This window comes from Lepisosteus oculatus, chromosome 5 (genome assembly GCF_040954835.1).
Source record: "Lepisosteus oculatus isolate fLepOcu1 chromosome 5, fLepOcu1.hap2, whole genome shotgun sequence".
Classification (NCBI taxonomy): Eukaryota; Metazoa; Chordata; class Actinopteri; order Semionotiformes; family Lepisosteidae; genus Lepisosteus; species Lepisosteus oculatus.
The window spans coordinates 47,963,776-47,983,238 of record NC_090700.1 but is presented as its reverse complement, the minus strand read 5'-3'; the positions used below and the strand labels follow the sequence as shown (position 1 = coordinate 47,983,238).

The 19,463-nt window shown below is 48.7% G+C and overlaps 1 protein-coding gene and 1 long non-coding RNA gene across 4 annotated transcripts in view; one reads left to right on the top strand and one right to left on the bottom strand.

Annotated features, from left to right (window-relative positions):
• smad3b (SMAD family member 3b) overlaps nt 1–14,534 on the bottom strand; it is a 29,080-nt gene extending 14,546 nt beyond the window's left edge. Inside the window, exons 1-2 of one of the 3 annotated variants that reach the window (XM_006628738.3) lie at nt 13,781–14,534; nt 169–362 (exon numbers count right to left, since the gene is read on the bottom strand). In XM_006628738.3, the coding sequence (XP_006628801.1) occupies nt 169–362; nt 13,781–13,986 (400 nt within the window). In that variant the 5' untranslated portion in view covers nt 13,987–14,534. Of the gene's footprint in view, nt 1–168; nt 363–5,892; nt 6,286–13,780 lie in introns of those variants that run through there. The other 2 variants (XM_015343275.2, XM_015343276.2) reach the window with 2 other exon arrangements.
• LOC107076906 (uncharacterized) lies at nt 14,472–18,209 on the top strand. The gene is made up of 3 exons (XR_001478039.2): nt 14,472–14,557; nt 15,626–15,857; nt 16,247–18,209. It is a non-coding gene; the product is annotated as an uncharacterized lncRNA (long non-coding RNA).
• Nucleotides 18,210–19,463: the final 1,254 nt, after the last annotated feature.

The window sequence follows — 19,463 nt, the reverse complement described above, 5'->3', positions numbered from 1 at the left end:
CGAGGATATCGCCACTCCTTGCACACACGATCAGTCACATATCAGCCCCTCTCAGCTAGTCCAGTACAGCCAGCTTCTTAGCCGTCTTCCAGCTGGAATCGGGAGCAATTTGCTCAAACTCTGTGCGACGGGAGTCTCATTGCCACCTGTGCTCTGCGTGGCACTCACCCGGGGTTTCCACCCGCTGGTAGTGGTAGGGGTTGACGCAGACCTCATCCTTCTTCATGTGGAAGGCAAACTCGCACAGCTCCACGGCCCGCAGCTCGTGATGGCTCTGCAGGTCCGGCCAGCGCCACAGCCGGCAGTAGATCACGTGGGGCAACCCTTTCCTGTGGGACACCTGCAGCCGCCCATCCAGAGACCTGCAAGACATCAGGCGCGCGGTGAGCCGTGATCCGAACGAGGCCCCTGCGGAACGCGCCAGGCCCAGCTCACAAATCAAGAGCCGCGTCCCTTTCTCTATCCTGGGGTTATGCCGTCGCGCAGGAGCTGAGAACTCTATCCACGAGCTATTCATTTTAATTGGTCAGGGCACTGCGCAATCATCATTAAGCAAGAGCCAATACACGGCTGGGAAACTGCACATCCGGCCACATTTGGTCCGTAATGGAGAGCCAGGAGCAATCTACAAAACACATTTAGTCTAACCTGTATGTCTTCAGGAGAGGGGAAACTACAGCCTCTTGGAAAAACCCCACTTTAACATTGACTCAATCCCTGGACCTGGGAAAGAGCAGTGCCTTTTACCATACTGTGCCCTTGAAGAGCCATTACTGGGACTGCTACTTAGACACCAAGAGGATCATTCGTGCCTCAAACTACCTGCCCTCTGCTGGACAGTTCCAGGAGCCACACAGGACAGGCAAAAGGAGCTAAAAAGAAAACAAACTCAGCATCTTGGGACAAGCTGGCCTTGTCTGACCTGTGCTGATCACGCCAGCCCCCGGCGTCCCATTGAAAGGGACATAACTCCACCAGCACACTCTCGCCAATCAGCCACAGAGGAGCCCTCACAGTAGAAGTCTTTATTCACAACGGACTCACAATAAAATTACAGAATCGCCAAGACACTCCATTACTGGAAACAGCTTCATTAGTACCTCGTGGAGAAGGACACACAAAAAAAAAAAATCTATGAATGCCACACTTTCACCCACGGCCTTGCCACACAGCTCCCACAGCTCTGGATCTTGTCGAGAATTATTCTGACACTACCCACATCGCATCTGCATTCGCCAGCAATTAGAACAGGCTGCTGTGAAAGAAGTGCACAGCACTCTCGAGGCAAAAGCCCTGTGCTGTGTGCCTGGAGAGAGCCCCCACATTGCCAAGCAGCAAGTCTCAAGTCATAAAGGCCATGCACGCAGTACAGTAGGGAGCTATTGCGCTCAGAGAAGGAGAACATGTGGTTTTCATTTTGTCTCATAGTACGTTTTACTCCCCTGGCAGTGGGTCAGAGAAAGAAAAGGCAGAAACCCGAGACTGTAACCCCCTATAGGCCACTTTTGCCAGCATCTGATTAAACAGACAGGCACTTCCTCTGCAAGCCCGTCTATGGCTGTGAACTGTACAACCAACGTTCAGGTCCCAGCATTCATGTGGAGGACGGTGAGAATACTTGACTTCTAACGTCCAATTTCATCTGGACACCAAAAATCAGATGAAATGTGCTTTTACAGGAGTGTTGAGGAAATTGAATCATCTCAGTTTTGGTCTTATTTAGGGAAACGGCGCTTTGCAGAGGCAAACTGGGACACTGCAATCAAACAAAACCGGTCTAAAAATAAAAGCGACATCATTTCTAGTTCCCCCAGCAGCGCCTCAGCCCTTTAATCAAACATTTTCATTTAAACCCAACTGGAGTAAGACGGGATCAAAGACGCCCACAGACCAGAGGGGAGGAATGTACGAGGTTCGTAAACAGCACAGCCATTTCCTAACGCTTTACACATCAATGAGCAGGCAGCCGTCGTAAAGAATTAAGGTTAATGGGGCTGAGTCAGTTTCTGCTCCCTTTATAAAGCCATGTGGACCTGCCCTGAATTGGTGCGTCACAGCACAGCCATGCCTTCATCCCACGCCTCTCCGGGCCGGAGGGAGCGATCAATCTGCCACCCAAGGATGGGGAGAAGAGGAGGACAGACTCGGATAGCGAGCTACAGGTCAGGGAGCCTCAGATCTGCACCAGTGGTCGACTGAAGCCAGAGCAGCCTCCCACTACACAGCAGTTTCAGGGTTAGGAGTTGCACGTTTGGCACCGCAAATATAAACACATCAGCTCCCTGCATTGCTTTTATGTAACACTCTACAGCTCATAAAGCCTGAAGTGGATCAAACTGTTGTGCAATGGGAGTCAGGAGCCCTTCGTTAGGTCCATAACCAGACTTACAAGTTGAAACGAGCTAGCCTCTTCTCATTTATAGCCTCTTAACCTCCTTAAGATCTAAGAAAGCTTTAGGCCACTGCACCACTTAACGGCACGTCTGGTCCTGCAGCTCCTCTCGGCCTCCTGGAGGTGCCAAAGCCAGGAGATCGAGGAAAGGGCTATCGGGGACCATATCCCACTCTGGCATGAGCTGAGTGAATTAAAATGTGCCCCCTTGCTGTAAAGGAAAACAATCCCAGCCTGGATAAGAACAGCTCTGCCTGATCTCGACTCTCAGACAGCCCCTGTTTTGTTCCCGTTTGTGGGTCTGTCTCCACTTTATGGGGACCCTGTGCACGCCTGGTACTATTGCAAGAGCCTGACTTCTGAATTGTGACCGAGCACCCATGGCATTCAATAGGCCACACTAATACAGATCTCGCCGTGAACACCACTCCATGTGCAACTGTGCACTGTATGGAGGGGGAAAAGGGAGCAGGGATGACTGGAGCCAGACCACCCAAGAGCTATCTGCACTGGTACAGCACTGGCCAATCGTTCTTCTCCCGGCCAAAGGCGAAGCCCACAAATCACACCCTCAGTATGTGTTCAATATATAGAACGTGCATGACATACTCCAGCCGTAGGGTCCTCTAGACCTGGACCTGTAACTCTTCAGAAAGTCCTACCATTAGAAAATGTCTATCTACTCCGAGAACCTTCCCCTCCTCCTCCATCAAAGCCCCGATTCGATGACAAAGGAAATTAAACCGCAGAATGGAGGTGGACACTGGCCAACGTTCATCTCTCCAAGAGCAAGATGTGAATAGCGGCCTACGATAATTCTAGCCTTTTTATTTTTGCCCCAAAACCAAAACACACACAAAGCATGAAAACACGCATGCTCAGCTCCAACTGGAGGATCTTAGGTGGATCCAAGCAAAAAGACACAGAGGGCCTCATGTAGATGAGATATTGTTGTTATTGGAGATCGTGGCGACTTGGGAGGATGCTACACAGGACAGCCGGGGAGCCCGGGTCTCTGGGCTTTCTATAGATCTCCTCAATCTTCCACCACTCCATGTGTCAGCCGACATACACACAGAACCTTTCAAGGACACAGAACATCAAGGTGCTTTACACAACACCAGCAGGAACCGAAGTATAAATCTCACGCAGACCATGCAAGTCCGTTCTGAGACTTAACCAGGCCCGTTCTTTCTCCTGTGTTTCACTCAGCATGCTGTCCACTCCGCATCCTGACTCACTCCTGCCGTTTCCCCTGCCCTCACTGCCGCTGGCTGGCCAGGACACCTGGAAGGACTGGGATCATCACACCTACAAAGTTGATAGTCGAGTTAAACCTATGGGAAATCCAAACATAGGCCCAAAGAAGCCAAGACTCTCGAAAAGGCCTGAGGCTCGGAAATGGACACCAGCTGCCCCAGGGCAAGGCTGGAAACATAGCATGTCTGACATGACCCATATGATAAGCAAAGAGAGGTGGAGCACATCCAGGGTCCGGTTCTGGGGTTCAAACACACGTGTCCTTTCCAGCCTCGATTTAAAAACTGCCACTCAAACCAACGGCAAGCCAGATTCCAGTTCGGCCCCCACAAAGCCCTGGAACCAGAGCTGCACGAGGCACTGGAACTGGAATCCCTTAAAATGGCAGCTGCAATAAGAGGCTCCGTTTGAAAAGGGGAATAAAAACAGGAAGTGAACACGTGCCTGGAAGGGAAGGGCTGCTCTAATCTCCCCTCCCCAACTCTGCCTCCCTTCAGCCGAGCTCCTGTGCACAGGCTCAGCCCCTCAGCCCTAATCGCGGCACCCAGCAGCCCTGCGCAGACACCAGGGCTCCACACAGCCCAGTCTGGATGCAGACTGTTTAAAACCTGCGGCGATGATGCGCGTTTATTAAACTTACAATCGCCATGTGCTGTACGCTGGGCCCAACGCGTTTTTTCTAAATAAAAGTAAGGGGATTAAAACAAACAAAACAAAAAATGCACGCTCGATTAAAACAGATCCCCAGTGGCCACCGCAAATAAAAAGAGAAAACCGAAAACAAAATTAAGGAAAAGCACCAATAGAGAAGTGTGGCAGACCGCCTGAAGTCTCTGCGGCATCGAGCACCCCCTCCCTCCCCGGCCTGTGGTGTGGTGGGATTGGTTAGACAGCCTGAGCAATGAGCTGTGCTCTCCGCTAGCCACTTCCCACACTCTGGTATTGCAATCAGCCTCCCTCACACTTGACACTGATCCACTGGTGACATCATTCCACAGACCCGTGCTGCACCGTGGGGCCCCCGCACAGCCTCACCACATCAGCACGAAATTCCATACTCCCCGTGTGCTGCAGCTCCGTCCCCTTTGGCTTTCGCGATTTGCAGTGCTCCGGATCCGAAGCGCACTGCTGCGCGCCTTCAACGCCACTGGGGCTACACGTACTGTACCTGTCGGCTCTCAAAGTCAGGTCCGCCAGCCTCCACGCCTTGACCACCAACCCCTGCTGGCTTGTAATTCCTGGAATGGCTCAAACCGCACCATAACGGGAACCTTATTTCCACCCCAACTGGAGATGCCCAACCCTAACAGCACTGTGAAGTCATGCAGAGAGGATCGTGCGTAAATGTGTGGGCAGATGACGTAGCCATCAGTTACTAAGAGCCCTTGGAGCTCTGAGCACACACACACACAACTGTTTAAAAACCAGGCCTTTCCAAAGGGTTACACACTTATACATTAACACTCTGACTCATTCCCACTGATAGCAGGGGAAGAGACTGGAAAACTGGCTTCAGATAAAAGCTCTTGTTCCACAGAGAGAGAGGGGGGGGGGAGGGGAACAAGGGCTGCAAAATCAGAATGAGGGCTGTTGTAAGCTAATGTCAGAACATCAGCAAGCGCGGGGTCCCGACCCCACGAACACGGGGCTGAACACGGACCCAAAGGAGAAACAGGCGTAGGAGCCGGAAACTCCGCTGCCTCCTCCCAGTGAAGAGCTCTGGGATCCCGAGCTCCAGCCTTCCTCTGGAACTGCACAGGGAGGAAGTGGAGCCCCAGAGCCTCTCTAAATCAGAGCTGCTCTGGCCCAGACCTGGGGATCCAGGCTGCTGCCTGCCAGCTGAGCGCCTGGCTCTTTAACTGAACTAGGAGGTGGCTGCAGCTCCCAGAGAGGTGGACGTTGTTCAGGTGAGGGATCAGCTAGGAAACTCAAGAACGCGATTGCATAACAATGCTCTATACTCAGTCTTCAAGGGGTTTTATGAGCACAGAACAGGCAAACAGATTTGGACTTCCTGCGATTACTAAACAGTGTGAATCCGAGACGCATGCTCCAGATGCTGAGAGAGTCCTCTTCCCGTGCTCCAGCAGCAGCAGCAGTAGTAACGGAGAGTAATGACAGCACAGCACAAAGCATGCTTGTCGTCTCCACACAGACTACCCATTATCCCTGCAAATACACAGGCAGCCAGCGCTTTCTAAACCTTCCACCCCGACAGGAACCACAAACCAAACACTCACCCACGCCCTCCCAGGGCAGGCTGTGCATTCCTGGGAGCTGAGTCACGCCGCTGACACTGCACGCTGTATACAGTACAGCAAGTGCCCAGGGGCGCTCGCACTGCCAGATACAGTGACCTGCAGCCCTGGCACGGGCGCGGCGTAGGGCAACAGCAGAGGCGTCTCCGACACCCATAAGACCCGTCCGTCACGAACAGCGCAGCGGCCAGGGCGCAGACATGGCACAGCACCCAGAGCCCCTCGGCCTGCCCGGACTTGGACCAGCTTTTTGCCGCGAGATCCAGTCCGGTGCCCGAGCGCCACTCCATGGATTCTCAGTGCACAGCCCAAACCTTCAGGTTTGCCTTTTCCCAAGCTCTCAACCTTTTTTTTTTGGGGTGGTGACTAGCAGTGCCCAATCATTCCCTCTTGCAGCCATCATGCAGCCTACAACGACAAGATTAAAGCAGTCAAAGATTTTTCGCAAAAACAAAAGTTAGAGCTAAGATCAAAAGCCGCAATAGACTCCCTGGAGTAGAACTGGAAAACAGCTGCAGATTAAGCTCCTGCATGTCCTTCTCAGTTTCCACACATTTACATGAGGATTTAGGAGGCCATCAGTGCTACAACACTGTGGGGGTAATCATGAGAGATCACGCCACTCTCTTAAAAGAAAAAAAAAAAACTGGACGCCGACAGTAAGTGAAAAAGCATCAGTGACGAGGCTGCCGCACTGCAGACACTTGACAGTTACAGCTTCCCCTGTACCGTTTTCTACAGGGACAGGATTTCCTGTAGAGGGCTGAGAGACAGGCAGGCAGCTGCTAAACGGGCTGCAGAGAGCAGAGGGCGACGGCAGGTGGAGGCAGCCCTGCCACGACACTACATCACACCCTGGGGTACCTTTACACCCCATGCGCTGCCGAGGGATGGGCAGCTTCAAGAACACCCCCCCTTTCATCAGTGTAAAGCTGGCAGACGTCACTTGAAAACCTGATAATGCATGATAATGCCTGCCCCCTCGTTCATCCTCTATCTTCATACATTCTTTTTAGGACAAATCAAAGACTAGCTGAGATGGTTCTCCGCTCATTTTACCCTGGACAATCTGTCTTCTTATCAGGGCTAAGGCTTGTGGATTTCCTTTTCTGACTCAAGGCTGATATGGAAATGAATCCATCCAAAAAGGGATTTAAGGTGAAGTTGCATTCCTTTGAGACAATACCTTCGGAGCCGTCGGTACTACATGACAGCGGGCTCGCACACAGTGTACTCCATCACATCAGATATCCTGGAAAACACAAAGACACTCTACTACATTCCTTCTGCCTAGAGTTAGTAAAACCCAACCGCTCTTCGGAGCTCTAAATATCACCAGATGAAACACAGGAAACACTATTGTTTAACTTCACTTTGAAATTAAAACATCAGATCCCTCGCTCTCATGAGCACTGGCTGCATTACTGTACCAATCTAACTGATCCTCTCCATAAAAACTGAAGTCTAACAGAACGCCTTTTACAGTCCATGAAATCAGCTCTTTAGAGAAAAAGAGCAGACCATGGGAACCACACATGTTTTTCACGTTAGAATGTCTTTTGTGAAATTCTCATCTATTTCCCCAATAGACTAATTCAGCTCCTGGTCCTGCAGGCCAGTATCATGCACACTGGGCAAAAGCGAAACTAAAGCAAGCGCTTGATTTCCACACAACACGCCGGACGTTCAGAACTATTTTTCCTGCGATTGTTAAAAGTATTGCTTAATACATCCTTAAACAATTGCTTAATGCCCACTCCTGCATCCAGTAAATCATTATGACATGAAATGAAAGAGGAGATAATAACACTGCAAGCACTGCCTGGGGAAAACCTCAAATATCTAAGTGTTTTTTTTTTTGCTTTTTCACATATCAGCCAACAACCCACACCCAGTAAGAATCAACCGGACCCAGCCAACGCCACAGACTCACTGAGCGAAACAGTGTTAACCCCAATGTTCACTGGGAAAAAGAGAGAGAGAGGTGTGTGGTGGGGGGGGGCGCGGAGGGGGAGTCGATTATAATGAATCCTTCAGACATAGAGGCTCCAGCCTGGGGGAACAGAGAGAATTATGCCTTTGCCTTGACAACTTCGACAAAGCTGCAAGTTTTTATAGCTCCTGCGTTCAGCACAAGAGTATACTTACACAAAGTGCCCCATCAGCACATGTCATCATCACTGCAGCACACTCAGGGCTCTGATTAGCACGAGCCAGGGCCATCGCCCACCCTCCTGCGCGTGCAACACATCCGCCAGAAACACTCTCGACACAAGAAAAAGTGCTGCAACAATTCCATTAGACTGCTTGGCAGAATCCGGCTCATTTGTGAAGAATGCCCCCCCCCACACACCGTCTGCTTTCTACAAGTCCTCAAAGTTTGTATTCTCTGGAGTAAAAAAAAAAAAAAGACGTCAAGAAATCAATCCGGGTTTGTTGACTGGCGATGCCCTATGAGCACATCCAAAAAGGTCCCCACGGGTTTACAGCAAGGCAGCACAGCGCCGAGTTCGAAACACAGGGCCTGGCTCGGACTGGACCCGGGCCCCAGGACTGGGACAGCGAGGCTGGGGACATGCAAGTCCTGCCCCAGCCTCACGACTGGGCTCGAGCGCTGGGCCAGGCAGGATCTGGCACAGCCGTTTTCCAATACTTGCAAGCACAAGGTGTGCATAAAAGGAAGGGGGTCACCTAACAGACAAAGACACCATCCTGCGATGGTCTATGGTCTATCTCTCCCCACTAACCACAACCCCTCCCCCACACACACATGTACTGTATAAGAAGCATACACACACTCCCCCACACACCCCTTTCTTACACAACCAGCCAAACCTCCTAGGGCCTCCCTGCACTAAGAAACATTCACACACCACCATAAAAGCCCCATGGCAGAGACTAGCCCCTCCCAGTCAGAGGGTCTGGGAATCCCCAAACCCCTCTCTCGTCTCAACAGCCAGCCCCGCCACAGCGTGATTCAGGCCGGCGCAACGTGTGCGGACAGGACCAGCCCCAGCTTGGCTTCCAACCAGCCTCTCCAACACACTCCCGGCTGGAAACACGCCGCTCCGGGCTGGAGCCTGTCCTCTGGGTGGGTGTGTGCGTGTGTGTGTGTGCGCGCGAGCAGAGAACAGCTCGGGGCCCCGTCTGCCGCCCTGCGCCTGTACTCAGACCCGCCCGTGTCTCTCCGCCACTGCCGCTGGAAAACACTCAAGCCCTGCTTTCCCGGCGCGCTGCCCCACAACTCCTTTCTACTGCAGCGCTGAGGGCACGCTGCAACCTCCCGTCAGCTGCAAACACGAGCTACCCAGCGAATTATAAACGAGACGGCCTTATTTGTAACCCCCTGTTCTAAATACGCTCGCTTATTCGTTTTCTAGCTGGGTGGTTCGGAACTCCCAGAGTGGCCTTGGGCCCTAGTTCATGCGAGCTTTCCACACCCCACGAGAAGCACCGCGCGTTTTAAAAATGCAGGCGTAGTCCCCAGCGGGGCGCAGAACGTTTCATCTTCCAGAAGAGCAGGAGTCTGCTCCTTCCAACACGCGGACCCTCACCAGAGTGCATTCCCCGGCCAAGGCTGCTTGCTCTGCGAGTTGATGTACATTCAGGGCTTTAATGAAATGAAAAAAAAAAAAGAATCCTTGATGAACCACAAAGCCCTAGTGTGTTGGTAAGTGCTTGGTTTCAAAGCCACAAGTGCGTTAGATGAGTAAGAGCTGAACTCTGCCCTAAAGCCCTGGTTTTGCACAGCAAACGGTTTCCCCCCCCCAAGACAACTGTGCTGTAACCACAGAGGGCTCCTGGCTTAGCCAGGCACCAGCTCTGTCATTATCACTAGATAATCACATGGTTACCAATATTAAAATCACTAGGTACACCGCGGCCAATTACTGCCCCACCTTTGGTTAAGTAATTTTAGATGTACTCCGCAAAGGTCAAAGCAGGTATCTCAACCATGGAGCGCCATATTTTTTTTTATTTAAAAAATGCAATGCCTTGAGCAAATAAAACGAGTTGTTCCCGAAGTTCATAAATTTGCATTTTCACACCAAACACTATCCCGATCAAAACCCGCCATAAAAACACTGCTGCCGGAACCTGTGGCCAAGAAAGATCCAGGAAACAGGCATTCCAGCACGCAGTCCTGCTGGCATCTCCCTGTTCCTCCTGGAATTCCCAGAGTTCGGAACGGAGGAACGCCGGAGCAGGTCTGGGATCTTCACCCGTGCGGAACATCAGCTTTGCAAAAACAGCTGGCGGAACTCGGGCACAAACGCAACTACAGCCAAGACCAGGCCCCAGACGACAGCTGCAAAAATCCAAAATCAACCACTCTGGAAAACTTCACGAGTCAGTTCGTTAATTATGCAAGACTACGCTGGGACCCCAAATACTTGAAACCCTCAAAAGGCACCGCCAAAATCAGATACATCAGTGACATACAAACAGGGGGCGCCTTTTAGTTTACACCAAGGGTGGTGGGTGTCTGGAACAAGCTACCCAGCCTCCAACAATCAGGCTTCTTTCAAGCCTCAGGTCCATTACCAAGGAGCCAGACCAGAAGGACGAGCTCAGCGACCTGCTCTTGTATCTGTCCCCATGCTCTCAGGCTGGCTGCACACAACACAGGGCGATGACACTGCCGCTATCTCCCCCTCCCCAACAAAATCATTGCATTGGGTCAGCAGTGCATGCCCCACCAGCCGTAAGAAATTCAGTGACTTGTCTGCCTAAGCAAACAGTGCACAGAGATCCTATAAAGTGCTGTGACATTTCAGCATCACCTGTTCCAGAGATTCTTATTTAATCATTACTGTGACTTCCCTCGTATGTTCAGGGTGCCAGACCGAGACAGCCGGGCAGCCCACAGTCCTGTTCTCCAACAGCCCAGTCCGCACACTCCCACGCACTGCTCATCCCACTCGGAAACTGGGAAGCTGACAGTTCTTCAAGACGGAAGCACTCCCTCCCTCGCCAGGTCCTCTGCTGGGGCTGAACAACCCAGCCGGACCACCCGATCACGTTGCACCGCATTCTGCTAGAGCTGCGCTCCTCCGTTTGTGGGGGTTAGCGGGGGGAGGGAAAACGGAGGCCCAGCAGACCGCCACGGCCCTGCTGTCCCGCAGCCCCCAGCAAGCAGAACCCCCCCCCCGGCTGCAGTCTGCGCTGGTCTGCCCTCACCCGCAGGTGTCAGCTGGAGCCCTGTGTGCTCCGGGACCGGAGAGATCTAGCAGTGGGCATGCCTCCTCCCCTCCAGCTGCCGTTCCAGGGGTTTCCCACAAAAGCCACTGGACAACCACTTCGATCTTGATTTTACCTGATATTCCAGGACCAGAAAGTCTGCACTGCAGGGATCGCATGGCTTTGTTTGGGTTTTTATGCAAAATGGCATCATCCTTCAGATGAGACATAAAACCAAGGGCTGAATCTCTGTCGTTGTTAAAATTTGTTACCCTGACGTCCTGGCCAAATTTCTCTAATTGGCCTTTCACCAATCATAGCCACCTAATAATCCCTCTTAACTGGCTTCATCACTCTGCTCTCCTCCCCGCTGACGGCTGGTGTGTGGGAAGCGTACTGGCTGCACACTGGTGTAGGTGGAGGGGAGTCCCCATTACCTTCGAGTGGAATGTCCAGAAAAGCGCTTTATAAGTGTAAGGATTTTTTATGCAAGATCTTATGAATAAATTACTTTGTGGTTGGTCCCATTGAGGGTCCTTAATCTCGGGATGCTGTTGAGCAGAGAGGGTACTCGGGGGACCCCGGGACACGCCCTGGCCCCTCTCCAGGCTTCCGAGACTCTCCCTCGGCCCGAAGACTGAGCCGCCAGCGCTGACCGCCACCCGGGGCGACGCAGAGCCCGGGAACAGCCGCTGCGCCGACATCCCGCGGAGAAAAACCGAGCCGCGTTTGACCATTTCTACAGCAAAACCCGATCACTTCACACAGCCCCCTTCCCCTCTCTTTCTGTTCCTCTTTGAGGCACAAGACTGTTCAAACGGGAACCGGTCAGCGTGGTTCTGACACTAATGAGAGTGGCGAGGCCACACCACTGCGGAGGCCATCAGATGTTCCTGAAAGTATAGAACAGCCACCAGAAGCGACTCCCTTTGCACGGGGGAGATGAAGCGCTTTGCACCCTCGGCTGTCAGGAGAGCGGAGGATGAGCACGTCAGCTGACAGGGCTTCTGTTTTGGTAAGCGCGACGTAACTCCTAGCCAGCTCCGGCAAAGTCATTTTCTCACAGAACGTGCGTAGCAAGAGGGCTGCACCATGCTTTCGCCCCGAACTGAAACAGTTAGAAACAGTAAGAAGCACTGATTGTTTTAATGGTGGTCAGGGTCTTGCACCGGTGAGCAGTACAAGGATTACTCCTAGCTGAAGGAACAGAATATGAACCAGCTCCAGTGACCTGCATGACTAAATGGGCTGTTTACTGTTTGCGGTTATGGGATTTATCAGAAAGGTGTGTTCTGGGCACAGAGGGTAGTTCTGGTTAAACCTTCACTCGCTGGAAATTACATGACAGCATCCCGGTTCAGCACAACTGAATACATAGATCTCGACTCTGTTTACAAAAACTTTTTTTCCCGTTTCACTGAACCACAACCCTAATAAGTGGTCTTCTAGTAAAAAAAAATCGAAATAAAATAAAGCCAGCGACACAGTGAATTGCCCATTTTTCAGTTAAATAAGCACATCCTTTCACCTATGTTTTCTGGCGTTTGTTGGTGAACTTGTATAAATACTCCACAGCGATGTGTCCTAGCTCTGTGGCCTAAATTCAAAACGATTTGCTCTGTGACATAACGCGCTTAAAGGACCCAGAATAGGAGCTGCACGGACCGAGCGATTCGTCATGTAGTAACAGATAAATAACAGCTCAGCAACTCGTCCTGCACGGGCTGGTGCGAAACAACTCGCGGACTCCGGCAACTCCAGTCTGTAGTTTTGCACCGCACGACTTCTGAGGAAACTCTGCATGTTTCAGGGGGGAAACCGGGACATCGAAAACTCCAGGCCTTCGATACAGCGCAAATCGTACATTGTGTGCAGAGCAGGGATTATATCTCGACACGGAGGGAGCGCAAAAACACCGACCGCAGTCCAGTGCACTACATTACACTCCTACGCATCTGGTGTCCGAATACCAGCAAACAAATTATATAAAACTGCAGTCAGAGCCGCCGCGCTTTTTATAACACGCAGGCACAACAACCTTTTAAAACTGAAAACATGTGTATGAATTATTAATGCTTCCTCTTGTCCTCACTTCAATCCCGGCTCCATTCGGCTGTTTTTTTTTCGTTTATGAAATGCACGATTATACAGGAACTCTGGCGAGCCGCGCCAGTCGGAGACCGACCGCAACGTTAGAGAGAAAACGCCACCCAAAAAAGCCCAATATCGGCAAGAAAACGAATTATATTAAACGCGACTTCTTGTAACCAAATTGTCAGTACACCACTGAACTGATCGCAAGTGTCCGGAAAAAAATGGATGCCTGGCAGGCCGTTTACTACACCTTTAAAAAGTTGGAGTGCAATCTCCTTTCATAACAACAATCGCGATCTGCTACAGAGTAATTTATGCTAAACAAAACGGCCAAGTTCAAAGTGACCCACGGGCTAGCTGCTGCTCTCGGTGGTGCTGATAAACGAGCACAGCCATCTGCAAAACCGAGTCAGTAAAACACCCCCCACACCACGGAGTTCACCCCTCGGTAATGTGGCTCCGTGCAGACGCTAAATGCGTGGCCGCTGGCGCGCCGTGTTGCGCTCGGTATCCCACCAGAAACATTAACGCTACACCAGCCTGCTGTCACAAAGTGACGGGCCGGGGTCTCTGTCCGGGCACGCGTTATCATTACCTCGGTATAGTAATGCATTTCGTCTTGATGTTCTGGGTCGTGATCGCTTTTTCGAGCTCGTCCAGCTGTCCCGTCTTCTTCAACTTCTTCACCAGGCTCTTCACTGCCTTTTCACACCATTTCTCCTCCTGGCCGTTCTGCTCCCCTTTCTTCCAGCCCAAAAGTCTCTTCACGATCGGGGGAGTGAAAGGCAGGATAGACGACATCTTCCAAAACCTTTCTTTTTTTAACGATGAAGTCCTCCCTCTTCTTTTCCTGCACTGTTTTATTATTAAGTCGTGATCCTACCCGTGTGCGTGTTTATCTATACAGTCATTCCACGGTTCGAAAAGAGTCCGGAAGAATTTAAAAAATAATAAAAGCAAGTGTTAAAATTAAATATCGGACACAAGAAAAAAAAAACTTTGATTGTTCAAACGCTGCCCCAGATGGCTCAGCGCTCGCCCGCAGCACCGCTCTGTTGCACACTGCTCAAACTAGTAACACTCCGCAACGAAACGTAGTCCTCCTCTCACTACAGCCGCTACGTGTTTCTCGGTCTCCGCCTTTGTGTGTTTTTCTTTTCTGCGAGATGCCCCCATCCGAATGCGGGGCTCCTTTTCATCCGAGAGAAAACTAAAATCAAACAAGCCAGCGAGAAGACAAAATGAAATGCCCACGCAAGGGTATTTTGTTGCCGCTAAGAGGTGTGAAGAGATATCCAAAGTTTAGCTGCGGGCTTGCACGCTTCGGAGCGAAGAGTCATCCGCTTCTCCTCCAGCTATGTGGTTCAACGCGGTGAGTCGCCCACTAAAGTCTATGGAGGAGTCTGCAATTAATGCAAATTTGTCACTGCCCCCCCCTACCACCACCACCTCCTGTGCTCCCCTTTTCAGACTCCAACCGGAGCTGTGAAAGAAGTGAAGTACTGTACTACTGGCCAAATGTGCTGGGTCTTCTGTCGGCCAGCCGGCTTGGTGTGTCATTTCAACGAGGTTGGGTCTTGGTCTTTAAACCAGGGTGGGTGGCGAGGCCTGGCAAGCTATAGCGTAGCATTTTAAGGTATATGACGTTAGCACAGCGCAAAGGACCAGACGACCCCACACAGACGCACAGAGAGAGAGACACACACAACTTTCATTTTCGGTGCAGGTTAATAAAAACAAAACTCGAGCTGCTCAAAAAAAAAAATCGCGCCGTTAAAGCCAGCAGAGGAAGTCGGCTACGTGCGTTCACTATCGTACACTATTGGTATTTGTAATTTTTTTCCACCCCAAAACCTTTCACTGGGTGCTGAACTTCGTAAGAACCCATTTCAGTCGTGTCCCATTGTTCGCGGCAGTTCCGGTGCTGTTTCCGCTAGAAACGATGATATACACATACCAAACGTTTCAATACTTAACGCTTCAATTTTTAAACGGTTTCCCATCTTTTCATGTGATTTTTTATCCTCTAGGTCGGTTTCCCAGTGCTGGTCCCGGAGTCCCCCGTGTCGCCCGCTGTTCATTATAGCGGAGGTCCTGATCAAGTAACTTTAATTCAGGGTTCGATACGCTGATCAAAAAATGTCACAATTCTTGGAAAGTCGGGGTTAGAATTTAACATGAAAACCAGCTACCATGAATCAGAAGCCCACTTAAAATGACCGTGTGGCATTACTTCACCAACGATTCCGGCCTTCACCAAGAAGGCTTACAGCCCGAGTTCCTCCGTGTCATTCCCACCCGTTACTGTACCCTTGTAATTGGTTATCAATCAGGACTTGGTTCGAAAACTATAGAAGAGCAACAATTTTAAACCAAGCCAAAATAAAGGTGGTTTGCTTGGAAGTAATACACGTTAAAGTTGTGTTGTTTTTTTTTTCAGAATCCAAAACATGAGTACAGAAAATACTTAAAAGCAAGGCGTTGATTGAATTAAGGGTTCAATCATTTTACCTAATAGCTTGGAACAAAGACAAGACAGGGCATCCCCAGCACCAGTGTTCTGAGGCCAGGGTACCTCAGTTTTGGACCTGGGCTTCACTACTCCTGCTGGCTTTCATGACAGCTGAGCTCTCTACTTCAGTGAATCCTCAAATGAGCCAAAACGATCATGGGTAAGAGCCGTTGCAAAAAAAAAAAAATAATAGTCATTCAGAGTTGGAGATCTTAACTTATAAATCTTACAGTAATAGTTAACAGGCGACCTCCAACATGTTTAAGAACTGAGAATAATTAGAGTTTGAAGTGAAACCTATTATTAGCTCTCTGAAGTGTGCAGTTATTCAATACATCCACTGGCTATGTATCTCCATCCTCAGTGTGCTGGCTTGTTCTGACGCTTTGTATAAACTTGGTGTACAGTACTTTTTAAGTCATCCTGGATAAGAGTATCTACCAGGTAAATAATAACTATAGAAAAGAACTGCTTTGAAAAGATGGAACAGTATAAACGAGAATTATATGATGGTCCATTTCTGATTTTTTAAATTGTGTTGCATTTCAGAAATTGCCGATTCTCCAGTACCTACCACTGTTAGTACTGCTGTTATACTGTAGAGCTACAGAACTGCAGTATTGTGCCGGGAGAGTCTGGTTTCCTTCTGGAGTGTGGGGTTTGGATTTTTCTGTGTCTTGTGCTCTGTGCTTTGTACAGTATATCAAGCCAGAGTCTTCACAGAACGTTTCTCAGGATTCACTTGACATTACGACACGCTTTTCCATTGGGTCTTCACCTGCAAACACGCGTTCAGTCATTTCACAGCATGGCTGAAAACTGGAGCGGATGGCTTACTCTGCTTTCGCTCTGTCCTTGTGACATTCTGAATTCCAGAGGCCAGCTGACTGGTCCCCAAGAGAGAGATCTGACTGAAACCAATTAGAAGACCGATGTGAAAGCGTGAGGGAGTGTCACAGCTGTGTGACTGACAACACTGGCCAATAGCCTGTAAAGGGACTTCAGGTTCATTGAGATAGTACTGTGATATTTCCCCAAATTCAGCCCTGTGTGATGTTTTATAGCTTTAATAATAATACATTTTGTTTTTATATGGTCCCTTTCATGTCGAGACATCTTCACACACTTCATAGCTAAGGGAACAATGATACAGTAATTAATTGGTCAACTAACATATGATGATAAACTTTAAAAAGCAAAGTTATATTACAAATTGGATAATTTTACAAAGCCTTTGATAGTATAGAATTTCATAACTGTAGACAATTCTTTTGCCCCATGTGTCTTAAGTCATCTTAGCAATGAGCAATGCCTTAGTTTTCATTCTCTACCCTGTTTCCCTCTCCCCTTTTGAAGTCTGCTTCAAAATCTGACTTTCTAATAAAAACAAATCTTTTTATTTATCTGTAAATCTAAACCAGGGTCAATAAATCTCTAATGGAGCAATAGTGATTACACGGCATTTATCACTGGGCCTAGCTTGCAAGAACACATTTTTTTTAAATAAGGGTGCTTTAAAGTTTAAATAGAAGTCTACAAATATTTATTAAAGGTCTTTTTTTAACTGTACTGCTGAAACACACTATCAAATCTTCAAACTCTTGTGAAAGAGACGGCAAACCTGTGCACTGGACCAAAGTACTGTGAGATTTTCAGAATCATGTACTTTATACAAAATGTCTTTCACGTTTTTTTAAAACCCAAAGGAACAGTATCTGTTCTGCAATTAACAAGAAATGCATGTATTTTCAAAACCTAGCTCCAGATAGACCTGTCTTCATACGAACATGCAGTGAATAAAGCCCTGATCTCTGTGATCCCTGTGACTGGTTCAGCAGTGTGCTCTACTCTGTCAGACGTTGTCCATCCTGTAGCTGGAAAGGGAGTGTGTGGATGGGGGGTGGGGGGTGCACTATGTTAGGCATGCAGCCTGACTTGTGCTGGCTTGTCCAGTCATCGCAGAGACATGCTTCCTGGCCCAGGGAATATCCCAAAATTGTGGGTGTCTCTCTGTCAGCGCTCTGTCCTGCCCAGACCAGCAGTCTGACCCTCGGTGCTTCGATCCCGAGTTGAGAGGGGCCAGAGAGAGGGGCTGACGGGGGCTGCAGGCCCCTGCCTCCCAGATGTTACTGTCACTGTGAATGCACCAAGCCTGCTGTAGGGCTTAGGCTTCTGCACAGTCTTGCCTGTGAAACAGAAGTACTGTATGTACGCATGTGTGAATAGGTTAATACTGCACAGTTTGGACTGTAACCTTGTCATTTATGAAACTTTGTCATTTGTGAAACCGAATTCTTTTTCCTCGTGTTATATCTTATTTTTGAACTATAAATGCGTTTGTCGCCAGGTATAAAATAAATGCATGTAAAGAGACATGTTGAGTTATTGCTTGCTTAAAAAAGTGCAAAGCAAATCTGTCTTGTTTCTCTTTTCTTTTCTAATCACGATCCAGTTACCTTCAAAATGTGGGAGGCTGAAACACTAAAATAAAAAATAAACTATGACTGTGAAATTTCCCTGCTCATTAAGTGTGGGTTTTTAATTTAGAAAAATTTATGTTGACACTACCGGAGTCAGAACCTAGAGCTTCACAAAGCTGGGGCTAAGGAGGTGTGTCATTCTTACTCTTTGATACATTTTAACTTTAGGTAAAAGGTTTTCTCTTATGACATTTAATCTTTAAAGTGCAAGTGTGGAGTAATGTTTGATGTTTCGTGCCACTTAAAAATTCATAATGTGTCCTGATTTATTTATTTATGTATTATAATTTATTTATGTTGCTCAGCTTCCATTAATATATATATATTATACTGTACTGTGTATAACATTTCATTCCGGCCTTTCCACTCCTGATATTGTATTCCTTATACAACAAACCAGGTTTTTTGATGGCTGAACTCTTGCACAATTTTAAAAAGCCATAGTCTGAAACACAAGAATGGACATGCTGAGACACCAGATCAAGGGTGATAATCCTGCCTCTAAACAGAAAAATGAAGTCCTGCTCCCTGCGGATTAAACGTTCTGCTCAGCAAACACAACAACAGCACCGTCAAACACGAGAAAGCAGACAAGCAAGCGTGCATGGGGTGATTTTTAAAACTGTCCTCCAGAGCCAACAGTTTCTATCCCAATTCAAATCTAGCAACAGGGGACACAGGTATGACTAACAGAAAAAAATACAATTAAACAAAATTAGCAATTTTGAGCCACTTTGCATTTGGGTATCAAGCTAAATTCATCTTATTTTGAACCCATGCAAAAAGTTTGTACAGACATCATAAAAATATGAAATGGTTTATAACATTTTATCAAACTTTTTTTAAGTGCAGGAGTTGAATCATAGGCAAACTGTATAAATGGCCTTCGATTCTGTTCAGAACTCAGGTATTTATATCAGTCTTTTAATCCCTGTTCCATCTCCTCATTGCATGATGGTGTTATAGAATGGAACCTCCATATCAACAGAACGTTCCCAGCTTTGATCAATATAAAATCCAAAATATACAAATGTATTTCTCTTAGCTACAAATAGAAACCATGATCCACAGGATTATTCTCATCTATAACACACAAGTGAGTAGATGTGATTATTTCTCAAGGTAAGGAATAGCTACTGCAGAAGTGCACGCTGTTCCTTACAGAGTAAATAACAGTAGGTTGAGCTATTAATAATCTGCCCTGCAGCCCGTGAACCATTCTTCCTTTTATCTATTTTAAACGGCCACGGGGGTGTATTTCTGAACTGTCTCTTGGCGGCGCTCTG